Consider the following 17,060-nt stretch of genomic DNA (forward strand, 5'->3'; position numbering starts at 1 on the left):
CTTCCACATAAGTGATCCTGTGTGTGTAAGTGCACACACGTGCACGCATGTACATCATGTATATATGTGTGGGATTAGGTCTCAGAAGTATAGGTTGGTGTACCAGAACTCTCTACATCCTTAAAAAAAGCCTTACAAATTGTAAGTCAGTTCAGTTCTTATTGTACTGATGCAATAAATAAATATTCAGTACAGCCCAAATATTTCCTTTACTCCACCAATGTCATATTAGCTAAAAAGCTTTATGAAGTACAGCAAAATACTTGTTCCCCAATAAAATCTTCCACATTTTCATCGGTCTGCTGAACTAATTAAGCTAGTATCATCCTGGCCTTGCCATCAAGCTTCCATGAAGGAGAAATAATAATAATATTAGCCTTCTAATACCTGCTGAGATTTACTGATTACTTCCCAATACATAGTTTGACACTGAAATTCAGGGTAAAATATTATATTTGGTGTGGTGTCAATCCATCTAAATAGCACCAGGAATCCTATCTACTGTGATTTAAGTTGCAAAAATTATCTTGTGCTGGTGGTACAGGAATAGTCTGTAATTGGGATTCCAGCAACCACAGTGTGTTCTCTCAGAATTAACAGCCTGTCAAGATAGCAAAATGTCCCAAAGGTCAATTTATGATTATTCTTCCTTCAGCCTTGTACAGCCTTTCTACAAAGAAAAGCACAGCATCCAGGGCAGTGATAATATATATTAGCACTGTGATAAGCTTCCAGCCACTTGTAGAATTTAAAATTTCACATGGCCTCTCTCTTATCTGTCTTGGAAGGGAGCACATTCACATAAATATATATATACTTCCTTGAGATAACGGTTTCAGCTTAAGCATGCAGCTTGCTGTCTGTTATAGGTCCTCCTCATGCAGAGCAAGGAAATATTAAAAGTTGTTACCTAATAAAAACTGTTATTTTGCTCAGCATGCTCACTAGGACTGGGATATAAATTCACATCTCTTGCTTGATCTTAAATCAGAATCCCCTAAAAATACAGAATTAATAAGAGTTAACAGTTTCAAAACATGAATTTGCAGTGTACCAATTCCTACCCAGAAACAAGGCTGTCAGTGGACCCTGAGGCCTGAAAGTGTTGGCCTGTGTTGTAAAAACAATCATCATAGATTTGGAAAGTACCAAGAGAAAGGCCAATTAGTACAATGTTTTTACCAGAGCAGGTTTATCCAGCAACCAGTATTCTACAGATCAACATAAATACAAAAACAATCCACATCACAATGTGCTAAAAGCAGACAACTGCTACTTACTAAATGGGGACACCATTTAGGTTCATACCAGGTCCAGATTTCTATGTATTATTTAGGAGAACCTATCTTTTTGGCTAGCTCATTTGTTTTATATACTGACTATTGTGACACAAATCTGTTTAGTTGTTGGTTTTATAAAGAATGGGATAACTGACCTGTGTCATTGTTGTAAAATATTTAAAACTAATGTCAACAAATGGTCTTAAAATACACTACTTCCTTGCACTTTATTGTTAAATATATCCCAGAGTGGGCTTAAAATCTTAATGAGAATTCCCCTTTCACTTCCTGAAATGGTGTCTCTACTAATGGGAAGAAACCACTTGACATGAGTCATACAACAAGCCAAATGACAGAGGCAAGGAAAGGAAATAAAGGGAGAAACAAGCCAGATCACTACACTACAATCAACATTTCATCCCTGATTGAGATAATTTCTGGTGGCCAGAGAAATAGAAGAACTTGTATGAACAGGGGGAAAACATTCCTGACTCCAGTGGATCATGATAGATAGATAGATAGATAGATAGAAGATAGATAGATTACATCCGTAAAAGTTACCGTCATCCAATAAGATACTCTAATAATGTACATTGATGGTGCTATATATATATATATATATATATATATATATATATAAAATAAATAATAATACTCTTCTCAACTGTTCTAGAATAGTTAATCCCTATTACTCTAAAAACTTTCTGGATTGCATACCGAAAAGTCAGCCAGTCCATGTGACTGTACCATACCCAAACTGATCACACATCCCATTGGGCAACTGACCCACATGATCTGAACATAAGAAGAGCCATGCTGGATCAGACCAATGGTCTATCTAGTCCAGCACTTCATTCACATAGTGACCAACCAGCTGTTGACCACGAACCCACAAGCCGGACATGAGAGCAACAGCACCCTCCCACCCATGTTCCCCAGCAACTTGTGTACATAGGTTTATTGCCTTTGCTACTGGAAAGATTAGTAGCCATTGATAGCTTCCTCCTCTAGCAATTTATCTAACCCCCTTTTAAAGCCATCCAATTGGTGGCCATTACTAAATTTTGTGGAAGTAAATTCTATAGTTTAAATATGGAATTGTGTGGTGAAGTACAACTTCCTCTTATCTGTCCTGAAGCTCCCACCAATCAGTTTCATAGGATACCCTGGGTTCTACTATTATGAGAGAGGGAGAGAAAAATGTGTCCCTATCCACATTCTCTACACCTCTATCGTGTCTCCCCATAGCCACCCTGTTTTCAAGCTAAACAATCACAGCAGGTGTAACCTTCCCCTACAGGGAAGTTGCTCCAGTCACTTTATCATTTTATTTGCCCTTTTCTGCACTGCTGACAGGTGCTATCCAGGTATTTGTATCCTGTAATAGTTGGTCATATCCACAGGAGCAAATGCAACCCTACTTGAATTATAAAACCTCTAGACATAGTGTTGGATCCAGACTGAGCTATCACTCTTTAGTTACGACTAACTTTTCATATTGATTTCAATGGGACCTATGTATGACTAATTTAGTTGGGATCCAACCCATGTAAGTGTTATTTCTGTGTTTGTACAGTGCACAGCACAACAGTAGTACTAAAAGTATTAAAAAGCAGCTCTAGCTTAAGTTTCCCTTATTTGCATACACATGCCACAGAAGAAATGGGTGGTGTTAGTCCAACTCTCAGCATTCTTGACCACTGGCCATGCTAGCTGGGGCTAATGGGAGTTGAAGTCCAAAACATCTGTAACAGGTTGGGAAAGGCTCATCTAGTCCTGGGAGTTAGATCCTAATTTAAGTCATGAAGCATCAGCATCACAGGAACAAGCAGTCATTAGCAGCCAATTGTCATCTTGATTTATTTTGCCAAATTTGCATTATAGAATCTCACCCACATGTTCTTCAATCAGCCAGCTGAAGCCAAATTTGTGACAGGCAGTGTGTGCAGTTATGCTTCCAGATGATAATTAAAGAAAGTAGGAGGCATACAGTAATAGGGTGGGCTGCATCTGTAGTGAAAAGTGTAAGAGATAACAGAGCTTCTGAGATGAAAGAGCTAATAGCCTGGGAAGCTATACAGAGTAGGAATGGGGAGCATGTGGACCTCCAGATGTTGTTAGACTGCAACTCCTATCATCCTTCATCATTGATGGGAGTTGCAATCTAAACAAAAACCTGGAGGGCTACATGTTCTACATCCCTGATATACAGTATGAAGAATGTGAAAGATAGCAGGGAAAGGGTTAATTGACAACTCTTGTCAAACCCATGTAGCCTTTGAATTCAGCACTCTGCGTGTGATATACTAACCTAATTCAAAACTCATCTGAACGAAGGTATAAGCCTTTGTGTGGATTATTGATGCCATTTGTATTTGAACATTACAATAATACACATTTTCAATTGTACCCTGTTTTTGCAGGCTTACATGTCAATGCCCTTTAATCAGGTGATTTGTTTATTTGATTATTCTTATTAAGGAACTCTCTGATATATGGAGGACCCCATCTCTGAGAGTTCCCCAAAACTTTTCATTCCAGTGCATAACTTAGCTAGTAAGGGAGGCATCATAAAACAGTTATGATTATTAACGAAGTCAACATATGATAGTAGAAATATTAGGAGGCAAACATAAACTATTTTTTTCTTTTCTATCTACTGCAATACTTTATATCTAGCATGTAATTTTAACTCAGATTAAAAGAGCAATTGCATAAGATTAATCAATTTTGACAATCATGAGCGATCCATCAAAACCAGAACCTGTTAGCGTAGTGAACAGGAGGTGTCATTTAAAAAGACTCGTTTATCAAAGTACATTACCTCCTCCCCATCAGAGGGAGGGGGGAGGAAGGAGTAATTTGGACACAGAAGAATCTAACATGCATTGCCAGTTTGGAATATGTACCCTCTCCAAGCAAAGAATGAACACAAATGAAGTAAAACAACCATCACCACTTTATCCATATGCAGTTCACTGGGAACAAGAAAATGACCATTTATTTGGATGTTAGTGACCATTAAGACGCTGTATTCATAACTAGTAGAAGATTCTATTACTACACGAAGGAAGCAGCTTCCCAAGTTATCACAAAACATCCTGGATTTTAACTGTTTTGTCCTTCCAGCATGGGCTAATGCCTTCATTGTGTGACTCAAGGCTGGTTCCATTGAACAGTATCCAATCTCAGTGGGTTGTTCTCTAGTTGTAAAGAAACGGTTCTGTGTCTCTTTCCCTTTCCAACAAATTCTTAAAAGACTCCCTATTCTAGAGCGAAACCAGGCAGGTAGAGTGATGGTGTCCAACAGGCTTCCATGCCAGCAATCACCTCTGTCAACTCCTGACAACAGCAACATTTCTGAGGCATCTGGCAGTGTCCAAAAGTTCCAGGTCCTCTTTCAGTACTAATCCTGCCTCTCTCATGCCTCCACGTTTCCAAGTGACTCCAGCCTTCCCTTTAAAGCCAATAGATCTGCAACAGATCTTTCAGTTAGCTTGGACACAAGGGGCCACAACCATCGCTCTGCTCTCCTGACCATCTGCCCAATGCACTATTATCCATCTCCTAGTATAGTACAATCTGCAACCTTTCCACCAATGATGCTGAACCAAGCATCGTACCTAAATTAGGAATTGGTATAAACCTATAACTGTCACCACTTCCCCCAGGTGATACTTTTGTATATTTTCTCCTCCTTTCCTGCACTACTTCCTCATCTCCATCCTACTTCTCAGTCCGCTCAGCGCTAGGTTCAAACCTTAAATACTTTCAGGCTTTCCTTCTGATGGGTCTGTCTATCCACCCATCTGTGTGGGTGCCTGGGTGGGCATGATTTGTTTTTAAGAAATAAAATGTTTTTGCCCGAAGTTTACACAGAGCCCTGACCTTCGACACATTCACAGTCCAACCTGTTAATAGCTTCCCACTGAAGCAGATGAGGATTGGGAAAGGCGCTTAAAGGGAAAGGTTCCCTTGTCATCAGTTTAAGGGAAAGGAGCCAGCGTGTCTACACTGAGGGCGGGAGAAGCATGCATGCTTAACCGATGGATCCTATGCATATTTACTCAGAAGTGAGTTTCACTGTATTCAGTGGGGCTTACTCCCCGTGTCTGGGATTGCACTGCAGCCTACAAAGATGGATAAAAGGGGACGAATACGTGGTGGGTCTCTGTCACTCCTTCGATGCACGTCGACGCGTGCCGTGAGAATTTTGATTGATTGATTGATAAAAAAAAATCACATCGTGGGAAGTGGCCAGCAGTTCTTCGGGAGTGATTCCGTCAGGTTTCCTTCCAAGCCTGATCGCGTCTATATGCACGCTCGAATAGGCTTGCAATCCCGCACCCGACCGGGACGAAGTCCGGCGTCCAAGCGGACCGGGACCGGGCTGCTCGCGTGCCTCCCTCCCGGGAGCGCGATGCCAAGGACACCACCGCCGCCACCAGCAGCAGCGCGGCAGGCAGGCAGGCAGGCAGGCAGGCAGGCGCGCGTGGAGGCAAACAAAAGTCTAAAGCCGCCGCCACCTCCAGCAGCAACAGCAGCAGCAGCGGCGGCAGCCCAGAGACAAGTGGTCGCGCCGAGCGCAATCCCTGCACGCCCCCCGGCCTGACCCCCACGTTGCCTGCCCACCGTCATTACAGGCACCGGAGAGAGGAGGCTGTTCGCAAGGACGGACCCCCCTCCCTCCTCCAACTCCGTCGACCAGGCACTGACAGACAACGGCGAGGAGAACCGTAGCGGGGGACGGGGGAGGGGGGACGGCGCAGGACAAAGCGCGCGCGGCGCCTCTCTCGCACTCACCCCGAGCTTCCTGCTGCGGATTTTCACGTAGCCTTGCTTGACTATATCGTTAAAGTTGGAGGCCATGGCCAGGGCGAGGGGGCTGCGGCGGCCCCGCTCCGTGCCTGGGGTCGTCGCCCTCCTCCTCCTCCTCCTCCTCCTTCGCCGCCTCTTCTTCTCCTGCTGCTGCTGCTCCTCCTCGTTTTCCTTCTTCCTCCAGCTGCCGCTGAGCACCTTCGGCCGCCGGCTCCCGAAGAGCCTCTGGCATCCAGGCGGCGGCGGCGGCGGCGGCAGCAGCAGCAGCAGCAGCAGCTGAGCAGGTCCTTTTGCGCGTGCCGGACACACAGTGGCCCAACACAGCCCGCCCACTCCCCTTGCAGGGCGCCGCGCTCAGCGCCAGAACCGCAGCGGCGGTGGCGGCGGCGGCGGCGGCGGCGGAGGAGGAAGCAATCAAGCGAGCGGCTCTTCTTCCCTCAGTGGCGGGGAAAGGCTAAGAAAAGGGAAGCGGCTCCTTGCCGCGCCGCCGCCGCCGCCGCCTGGAGCAGTGAAGGAGCACCTTCCACCGCTCTTCCAGCCGCGCGCTGCTCGCCCTCCTCCCGCCTCTCCCTCCCTCCGCAGCTCCCGCTGCTCTGCCGGCACCTAGAGGCTCTGGCGCTCCTCGCGCCGCGCCATCCTCCGAAGGGAAGGGGAGAGGAGAGGGTGTGGGGGGAGGGCTTTCCACCCGGTCCCTCTTTCTTCTTCTTTGCCTTCCTCCTCACACCTCACCTCACCCTCTCCAGTTCCCTGCTGCTCCCTTTCCTAACCTCACTTGCTTCTGCAACAGTCAGCCCCTCACTCCCTCCCTCACTCCCAGTCTCGTCTATCAGCGAGTCGCTTCTTTCGATGCCAGGTCAGACTCCTCCTGTGGGACTCTGCCCTGGGCATTTCTCCAGTCAGTTGACCTGGCTTCAAAAGCAGGAGAGCTCGCTCGATCTGCTTTATTTGCTTCGCTCTGTGCGAGACTTCTGTACAAAGGAGACCAAACAAAGTCATATCCTTCTACCTGTATATTTACTGCTCAATGCCCCGATAGCCACAAGCAGATGCCGCTGCCTCAAATATGTAACACAGTCCCAATCTATGTACTGAGAAATAAGTCTCATTGGGTTTCCATGGGGTTTACTCTCTAGTAAACAGGACTCAGGTAGGAGACTTAACAGGGCAATCCTACACACGCACACTCAAAAGTCAGCCCTATTTGATTCAATGGGGCTCGCTCCCAGGGCAGTGGATATAGGATTGCAGTCTCACAAGCCTCAATAAACACAGGGGATTTTTAAGGAAACATGTAGAGAGGACTGGGCTGATAGAGAATGAGATGTGCAGTGTAATCCTCTGCATGTTTACTCAGAAGTAAGTGTCAGTCACCTCACAGAGGCTAAAGTGTGCATAGGATTGTAATCTTCATTTCTTCCAGCTCCAGAGAGGAAGTCTTGAGTATCCTGATAGGGATGCAGCAAGACTTTTTTACTGTGATGCCAAAAAGGTAGCAACAATGTCTCTGTTAACTAAATGTCAAGTTGATAGGTATGTACATCACCTTGAATGAAAACTTGTAATCCATCTTTCTTCCACTAGAGCCTACAAGGCAGCTCACAACATGAAACCATATCATAATCATAAAACCACATCATAACCGTAAAACAGTATATACACAGAAGACCATATAAAAACAGGAACAAAGCAGCCAAAGTTAAGCACATTAAAGTGCCGGTAATTTCTATGGAAGTGATAAGCACATGCATAACACTATCCAATTAACTCAATGACTTCCCATTAGGATGTGTACGTGATTGTTGAACCACAGGGCTCAGAGACCTATCAGTCAACAGCCTGAAAGCTTGGACCTGTGAGATATTATGCATCCAGCAAGATCGGTCAAGGACTGGCAGAAATATGGCCCATTCTCCAGTTGGAGTAAAAAATAGCCAAAGGCAAGGGTGGAACCAAGTAATCTTCAAACATAAATATTAGCAAAAGTTTTATTAAAGTGTCAAGGTGCCTACGCGTTTCGAGCGCAATAGCGTTCTTCCTCAGGGCTTTATAGCATTCTGTAGACAACTTCATGAATGTTATAAAGCCCTGAGGAAGAACGCAACTGCGTTCGAAACGCGTAGGCACCTTGACACTTCAATAAAACTTTTGTTAATATTTATGTTTGAAGATTACTTGGTTCCACACTTGCCTTTGGCTATTTTTTACTCCCCCACGGGGTTTTCCTTGCTTTTGCACCATTCTCCAGTTGGCCTGTTCTCTCCCAGCCTGGCAAATTGTGCAGCTTTCCATCCACATCTCATGTGACAGGCCCTTTCACTCTTTTTTTTTTTTTTTAAATGCTTCACACATACCCTATGCACTAGAAGAACTCCCTACAGACCTATGTTTCAAAGGATAGCACTCACTTCTGTCCATGAGGCCCTACATGGGGGTAATTAATTTTCCTATAACATCCCATAATAAATTTAGTTATGCATCAAACCTAGCTAATCCGCTAGCAAATTACTGTAACTATCAATGTGCAAAATTTGGGGCAGAATGGACAAGATGGAGCTTAGCTGCCCCCCAAACTGAAAATTTGCACAAAATGGTGTTTCCAACCATAAGTATGGGTGGACCAAATGGGCCACCAATAATAAAGCAAGTAATCAGCAATTGTAAATGGTCCTGGAGATGTATAACCTAGGTATGTGTGTGTTATTTTTGTTTCTTAAATTTGTGCACCAGTTTTAGGGATAGGTCTTGCAACTTGATGTAACTGCAAGCATAAGAATCATTCACCCAAATGAGTCATTCCTTCTCCCTAAAAAGTCATCAGCTTTTTTTTGTACCTTTAAAAGTTGAACAACAAGAAAAACATCAATAAATGAGCTATTTCCATGCTTACCGATGCAAGATCACAGAATCTTCTAAAAACAGTAGAATCCTGTTTATTTATTTATTTTATTGCATTTATATCCTGCCATTTTTCCTCCAAGGAACCCTCCTCCTCCTCTCTATTTTATCCTCACAACAACAACCCTGTGAAGTAGTTTGGGCTGAAAATCTGTGACTGGCCATGAGTCAGCCAATGAGCTTCCATGGCCGAGTGGGGACTAGAACCCAGATCTCCTGACTCCCAGTCCAACACTGTAAACACTACATCACACTGGCCATGCATATCAACTCAGAAGGAAACCCCATTGAGTTCAATGGAGCATCCTTTTAGGTAAGGAGGTGAAGGATTTCAGCATAAATCGCCAAAATAGAATATGTACATCTGATCAAATATATCCAGTAAACATCTGGGTGTTCAAATGTGTTCCAATATTGGAAAGAAGGTATTCCTCTTTAGCTTCCACTGCATAGTCATGATCAGGAAACCTGTGCTATTGAGGTGCCTAATTGTGTGGAAAGCCTATGCACAGTGGTAAAGGTATGGACTGGCGTTTCAAACATCACACTGACAGCATAGGTGTTAAAGGCAGGACCAATGGGATATGTGCTTTTGGTAGTGAGAAGCATAGCCCTGATTCTTTTCCATGTGTTGGATGTACATATGGGTAAGCTTGAGTGAACATTGCTAATGAGAAACAGGAATGCAATGGTTTGGGAGGGACATTGTCTGGAATATATGAGTGAGCAAATGGTATGAGACAAAATTCCAGACAAAACAGGTAGCATAGAAGTACCCAGAGTCTCATTGATTTGAATAGATATTGGACCAGAATTATGAAGCAAGAGATTCAGAGTCATTCACTATGCTAAGGGAAGTGAATTAAATCCCTATTGGAAATCTGCAGAAAATGCACACAAGGGCTAGCGATCTCTGGGAGAAAAAAGTGCCCAAAGAAAGCTGAATGGTTGCTTCCTTTGAGAGTTCAGTCTTGATGTTAGTTAGTTATTTAGCTAGATGTATGCATGGATGCATATTAGTTCCCTTCACCAAACACTTTCAAGCACCCCATCAATTAAACAAAAACAACAAAATGTATGAAGCCTTCTAAGGTCGGAACATGGAACTCTTAAGTAACTTCAGCTCATGTATTTACTGTAGCCATAAGAATGTCTTTAATTATAATGCTGCTGAAGGCAGTTGTAGAGAGAAAGAATTTTGCGATAATACTAGATTGTTTTGAAGAAGCTGGGGATGGGGGCTGAGTAGAGGAGAAGCAAGAATTGCTGGGTTGTGTCATCTATTTGTATTTGTCTCAGTCATATCCAGTGACTATTTATTTATTTATTTAATATATAGCCCACCTTTTCCCCCCACTACAAAAGTGCTCAACGATCAGCAACATCTCCTTAAATCCTGTCAGAATAAAAACATCTTCGCCTACTGGTGGAAAGACAACAACAATGGGACTAGCATATCTTTCCTTGGCAAGGACTTCCAGAGCCTGGGAGATGCTATCAAAAAGGCCCTCTCTGCACTGCTGCCAAATGTCCTTCTAATGATGACACGACAGAACAGAGAGCCTTTCCAAAAACTTATATGGGAGGAGGCAATATTTTGAAGAATTTAGGACATGGGTGCAGAACTTCAGCCCAAGGGCAAAATTCCATTTTCAAGGAGCTGTCAGGGGCTACATTCTAGTGGTGGGGGGGCTGAAAAGGAAAGGAATGGGTCCAAAAATAAAATCCTCCAAATACCAGTATATTTTAGCTTAAAGCTCTTACTGCCAATAAGTAAGCTTTAGGAGAAGCACCTCAATATTTAGAATGGGAAAGAACCACACAAAATCCAGGGACTCACCAAATGATTGGTGGTTGGTGGAAAGAGGGTGGGGCCAGAAGAAGGGAAAGGGAACACTGGCAGATTTGGGCCCCAGACCTGGTATAGGGCTGGTGTAGGGCTTTATAGTTCATAACCAGCAATTGTGCCTGGAAACAGGCCGGTAACCAGTGATGTTATAACAATTCAGGCCTGCTCGAATTGGCTTCCCAAATCTTTCCAAGCCCAATTCAAGGTGCTGGTTTTAATCAATAAAGCCCTAACCCTAACACTTACATGGCTTAGGACTGCAATACCTGATGGAATGCCTCTCCTGACCTGAACATACCTGGACAATATGATCAACATCTGCCACCTCCAAATGAAAATAAACAAGGGAATCATATGCTTCCAAAGCCAGTCCTATCGAATAGTCTCAACTATTAGATTTGGCTTTATATGGAAAGGAGTGACTGAGTTGGGTGTCGTCATAAATATACTGGTGCAGCAAACCCCAAAACTCCAGACAGCCTCTCCAAGCATTTTCACATAGCATGAGGATAAGATGGAATCCTGAGGGACAACATAGGGCAATGATCATGGATTGAACAGGAGTCCCACCTTCAAAAATCACCTCTCCAAGAAGGACCAGAACTGTAAAATGCTACCTCTAAGTTAGGTGGTCCAGAAGGATGCCATGGTTGATGGTAGTGAAAGCTACAGAGAGGTCCATCAGAACCAACAGGGAAACCAAACCCCTACACAGCACATGATATAGGCCATAGCTAGACCTAAGGTTTATTCCTGGATCCCTCTCCACGAGCCCCTGCCAAAGGAAGTGAGGCAGGTGGCTACCAGGAGGAGGGCCTTCTCTGCTGTGGCACATCGGCTGTGGAATGAGCTCCCTAAGGAGGTTTGCTTGGCACCTACGTTATATGCTTTTAGACGCCAGGTGAAGACCTTTTTATTCTCCCAGCATTAACAGCCTATAAATAAATTTTAACTTGGTGTTTTAAATTTGTAATTTTACATTGCTGCTGTTTTTATCTGGTTGAGCTTTTATATTGTATGTTATATTATGGTTTTATACTGATGTTTTATACTTTGAATGTTTTTAATTTTTGTGAACCGCCCAGAGAGCTCCGGCTATTGGGCGGTATAGAAATATAATAAATAAATAAATAAATCATCCAGGGGTCAAACCTGTTCATCTAGGGCCATAACTAGACCTAAGGTTTATCCCAGGATTGTCCTGGGGTCAAACCTGTTCATCTAAGGCCATAGCTAGACCTAAGGTTTATCCCTGGATCATCCAGGGGTCAAACCTGTTCATCTAGGTGACACACAGGGGATCCAGTGCTCAAGCAGGGGCGAACCCTAGATGATCCCAGGATAAACCTTAGGTCTAGCTGTGGCCTAAGTGCCACACAGGGCATCCAGCACTCAGGCAGGGATGAACCCGGGATGATCCTAGGATAAACCTTAGGTCTAGTACGGCCTAGGTGACACACAGGGGATCCAGTGCTCAGGCAAGGGCGAACCCTGGATGATCCCAGGATAAACCTTAGGTCTAGCTGTGGCCATAGATCATCCAACAAGGTGACCAATACAATCTTTATCTCATAACTAGCTAATAACAGATTGAATTGGATCCAGATAATCCACTTCATACAGAAGCACTTGGAGCTAAGATCCCACCACATGGTCCAGCACCTTTTCCAAGAATGGAATATTGGAGACTGGTTGCAAATGATCCAACATCATGGTTTCAGGAGGTGTTTTTTGTTTTGTTTTTTGTTTTACTTTAATGAAAGTCATACCATCACCTCTTTTAGGCATAATGGAATCACACCTATTGTAAAGAAACATTCACCAGTACCTTTAGCTACTTGGCAAGTCCCCCTGCCCTTTTATGAGGAAAGAAAGGCAAACACACACATAGTAGGTCTCATCTCTCCAAACATTTTGTCCATATTGAAAAGTATCCCTTAGCGCAGGACAAACAGAGGCCAATGTTATATCAACTGGACCTATACCAACAATGGCATCCACGTCAGCATAGATTCTGATTTTATCTACAACGTGTTGAGTGAAATGGTTGTAAAGGCCTGTTGAGTGATCTACATTTTCTTCTTGTGATCTAGAATGTAATAGTCTTTTGACCACCCCAAAAAAGCTCCATTGGACAACTCTGTGCATACACAATGGTGGCAGAGAATAATGATTTCTTTTCCACCACCACTTCTTTGGAGTAGGCCTTCAAATGGGTTCTAGCCTGTGCTCATTTTGGACTCATTCCATATTTTCTGCCAGCATTGCTCTAGCATCCATCGCACTCATTTAATTCAAACCCAAAGAGTTTGTTTGGCTCTACTTAGTGGGAGATGGCACTCAGAATGATTGTCTTAACTGCCTAGGCCATGACACCATTCCAGAGGCTTTGACTGCATTGTCTGCCAATGTGGCAGGAAAATCTCCAAAGCTATTCAGAAATCATTTGGATTCATCAGCCTCCTATGGCAAATCAGCTTAATTGTTCTCCCAGCTCTGCAGAGGCTCTGAGTCCCAGTAAGTCTAAACCCCACCAGTTGGTGATCTGACCAGGACAACAGAACACCTAAATCACCATTACCCCATGCAGCATATATGTTGACATTCTCCTAACATAGCAAGCTAGGGTGATTCCTGCAACACAACTGAAACTACACTTACTAGCTTAGGCAGGGAGACAGTTGGATAACAGGAAGGGAGATACATCAATCATATCCATATTCTGTTTCTTCAGAGACTCAAAGCTGGAAGAATGTGGGACTGGACTCCTGGTTTTGGGGATAGAATCATGTCAGACCACTACAACTCTGCCTCCCCACCTTTCAGGTCTTGCCTGCTACTTCCTGGAAAACCCAGGTTGGCAAAACTGGGAGAGATTCACCACCACCCCAGTCTCTCCCAACCTGGTCTCTGTAATATAAGATAGGCCAGCATGTTCATTCAACATCAAGTTGGCCATTGTTGTTGACAGCTGTTGCTTACCTATTTACCAACCTGGTATCTGCACCCAGGGGGTCTGTCATCAAGGCCACTCATTCTCTCTGAATTGTGAGACAGTTCCATTTCATCTCTTCTTGAACCATTCAGAAGTGTCCAGTATATATCCACAAACCAATCTCGTACTTCCCAGTTTTATTAAAATCACATGCAATTACTGCCAGATCTATACCAAGCAAGATATGACACTTTGAAAATGTTTTTAAAAGTGTATATGGAGTGTGCCGATCTACACCAAGCAGGATATAACACTTTAAAAATGTTATGAAAACAGTATATGTAATGTGTCCTGGGCCTGAACAGTTGTCATAACCATTACAAACTGTTATAAGCAGTAGTGTAGATCCTGCTCTGGGCCCCAACAGTTGTCACTACTGTTATGAACTGTTTTAGAGCAGTAGTGTAGACCCTGCCTACATCTAGAAATTTGGCATAGCTTTGCAAATGTAGCTGAAGAATATGTCACACCCTGTTGTCAATATAGCTCATTTAGCTTGTGCATGTGTGTGTGTGTGTGTGTGTGTTATATAAAGATTTCCTGCACCTTAGCCATGATGCACCTTGATTTTATTTGTGGTAAACTGGATGATATATTTTCATATTTTAGCTGTATTAAGTGGAGAATCCTACCAAAAGAAGTTTTATCCAATGTTAGTTTAACTTAAGTTCCATTTATGTCAATGGCTCTACTCTGAGTAGGATTACCTTTAGAAACATTCCAATAAGTGCTTGTGCAACAATGTAGGTGATATTTCAGCACCACCTAATATTATATAAAGTAGTTTTTCAGAGTAGTTTTGCGCTTGTGTGGATACAGATGTTTTTGTGTTTAAAACATTATTGAATCAGCTGGCAGTTGGGTAAAGCTAGGCTACAAGATATGTAGCTGTAGACCCACATATACAATTACCTGAGGGCATCCTGTCTGATCTCTCTTTGAGCAGACTACAGGTCATCCACCTGGAAACTTTCTTAGAACGTTCACACATCAAAGAGTAGTATTAATATTACTGGACCAAACTCCTTTGACAAATTGCGAAAGGGCAGAGACAAGTTAAGGCTGCTTGCAAACTATAAAAATGACAGCATGATCAGGGCCATTGCCAAGGGTCGGGATAGTTGGGCATCTGCCAAGGGCCCTATCCTATCGGGGGGGGCACTGACAAGACCCCCTGCAACCTGAATGTTCACCTGCCTCTTGCTTTGGACCAGGCAATAGTGGTGGAGTGAAGGGGGAGTGGTAGGTGCCACTGCCTGCTTGCTCATCCCCTCTCTGCCTGCCAAACAAGCAGGTGGTGGCAATAATGAGGAAGAGGAAGAGCAGCAGCTGATGATAATGCTGGTGGGCAGATAGACTCACTGAGAGGGGCCCACTAAGACTGTCTTGCTCATGCACCCTCCAGGAACCGGAGCCAGCGCTGGCAAGGAGAATTTAAAGTGTGTGATGAAGCAAATCAACTCTTTACATTTTTATACCATATTTTTTCCTTTGTTTGAATGGAATTAGATAATTCTTTAAACTAACTTTTTCTAACATACTTCCAATGCTTTGGTGTATATATAACATAATATAAGATATTGTATAGTGTATAAGAGAATATTGTCTGGAATGTGATTTATATTGTGGAAATTTCTTGGCATGAGATTATAACTGCTCTTGTAGGGAAGACACTGATTAGGTCCATCAAGCCAGGTGGTGCCATTCACAAGGTCTTTTTGGTGATGTACTCACACCTATGGAATTCTCTCCTAGAAGTATTCATGACCCTTCTGTATGGGCCTTTAAATGGACTCTGAAGGCATTTTGTTTCAGTCTGTGATCTGTTGAAGTGTGAAGTACTGCTATTTTTAGAATTTAGAGTTGTTATTGACTGTGTCTGGATGACACCCTGAGGCTTGTCATTGGTTATTTACCCAATGACGAGGTTTCATATACAACTCCTGCCCAGGGGCTGTCAGGCTATGAGAATCCAGCGAGTATTGTTTATGCAAGGGTTAAACAAACAGACCATGGATTATGCAGGGTTATTTAACCCTCACATAACCCAAACTCACTGGATTCACACGGCGTGACAACCCATGAATGGGTGTTGGATATTTAAAATGGTAGCAGGCGAGGCTCACATGCACAGTCATGGTGGGCTATCTTGTTGTATGAACAACATTAAGTAATTAATTGTTTTATGATGTTTTAATTTTGAGGACCACCTTGGGAGGCTCTGTGCCCTGAAATCAAATATATATAGGCCTTAGCTAGACCTAAGGTTTATCCCAGGATCGTCCTGCGGTCATCCCTGTTCATGTAAATGACACACAGGATATCCCGGGAGCAGGCAGGGATGACCCCAGGATGACCCCGGGAGAAACCTTAGGTTTAGCTGAGGCTCCCGTAAGAAATTCCCAGAACACAACGCCTTTCAGGGAACTTGGCAACCTGAACTTCTAAATTTCCCCAAATTCTGTTCCCATATGTGGCAGGATCTACACTACTGCTTATAATGGTTTATTATGGTTATGACAACTGTTCAGGCCCAGGACACATTACATATACAGTTTTCAAACCGTTTTTAAAGTGCTGTATCCTGCTTGGTGTAGATCTGACCCGTATCACATATAACTTTGGAAATCTTTCTGGAATTGCAAAGGCAGCTCCTAAACTCTAATACAAATGAAAATCTAATACAATTGAATGTATTTTTATTTAGAATGTTATGGACTCATCTACACCAAGCAGGATATTGCACTATGAAAGTGGTATATAAGGCAGGAGCCACACTACTGCTTAATAGTGGTATTGAAGTGCACTGACAACTGTTGGGGCCCATTGACACATTCCATATACTGCTTTCATACCACTATATCCTGCTTGGTGTGCCTCCTGCTTTTTATATACCACTTTCATAGTGGAATATCCTGCTTGGTGTAGATGAGCCCATAGTGTATAAGTCAGCATGTGGGTAAAGGGGTGCTATAAAATAGCTGCAGACACACATCTACACTTCTTTGAGGGCATCCTGTCATATGCAGTTAGTGGGTAGTGGAGGGGAGGAGCACAAACTCCATTGTACAGGTAGAGATCATTAGGTTTTAAAATGTTTTATTCTGTGTTTGCAATATTTTGATTCAGTTGATATTACTGAAGTTTTGTAAATTTTAGACTCTGTTTATATTAAGTTTTTTAGCCATATGGGATCACTATCATGTTTGTTGTGTTGTAGTAT

General features: G+C 43.3%; 1 protein-coding gene across 2 annotated transcripts in view; it reads right to left on the reverse strand.

The window, feature by feature from the left end:
- DOK6 (docking protein 6) overlaps nt 1-6,459 on the reverse strand; it is a 286,745-nt gene extending 280,286 nt beyond the window's left edge. For both annotated transcript variants that reach the window (XM_063130514.1, XM_063130513.1), the window contains exon 1: nt 6,084-6,459. In XM_063130514.1, the coding sequence (XP_062986584.1) occupies nt 6,084-6,149 (66 nt within the window). In that variant the 5' untranslated portion in view covers nt 6,150-6,459. The remainder of the gene's footprint in view (nt 1-6,083) is intronic.
- Nucleotides 6,460-17,060: the final 10,601 nt, after the last annotated feature.

The sequence above is a fragment of the Elgaria multicarinata genome, chromosome 7 (genome assembly GCF_023053635.1).
Source record: "Elgaria multicarinata webbii isolate HBS135686 ecotype San Diego chromosome 7, rElgMul1.1.pri, whole genome shotgun sequence".
Lineage (NCBI taxonomy): Eukaryota > Metazoa > Chordata > Lepidosauria > Squamata > Anguidae > Elgaria > Elgaria multicarinata.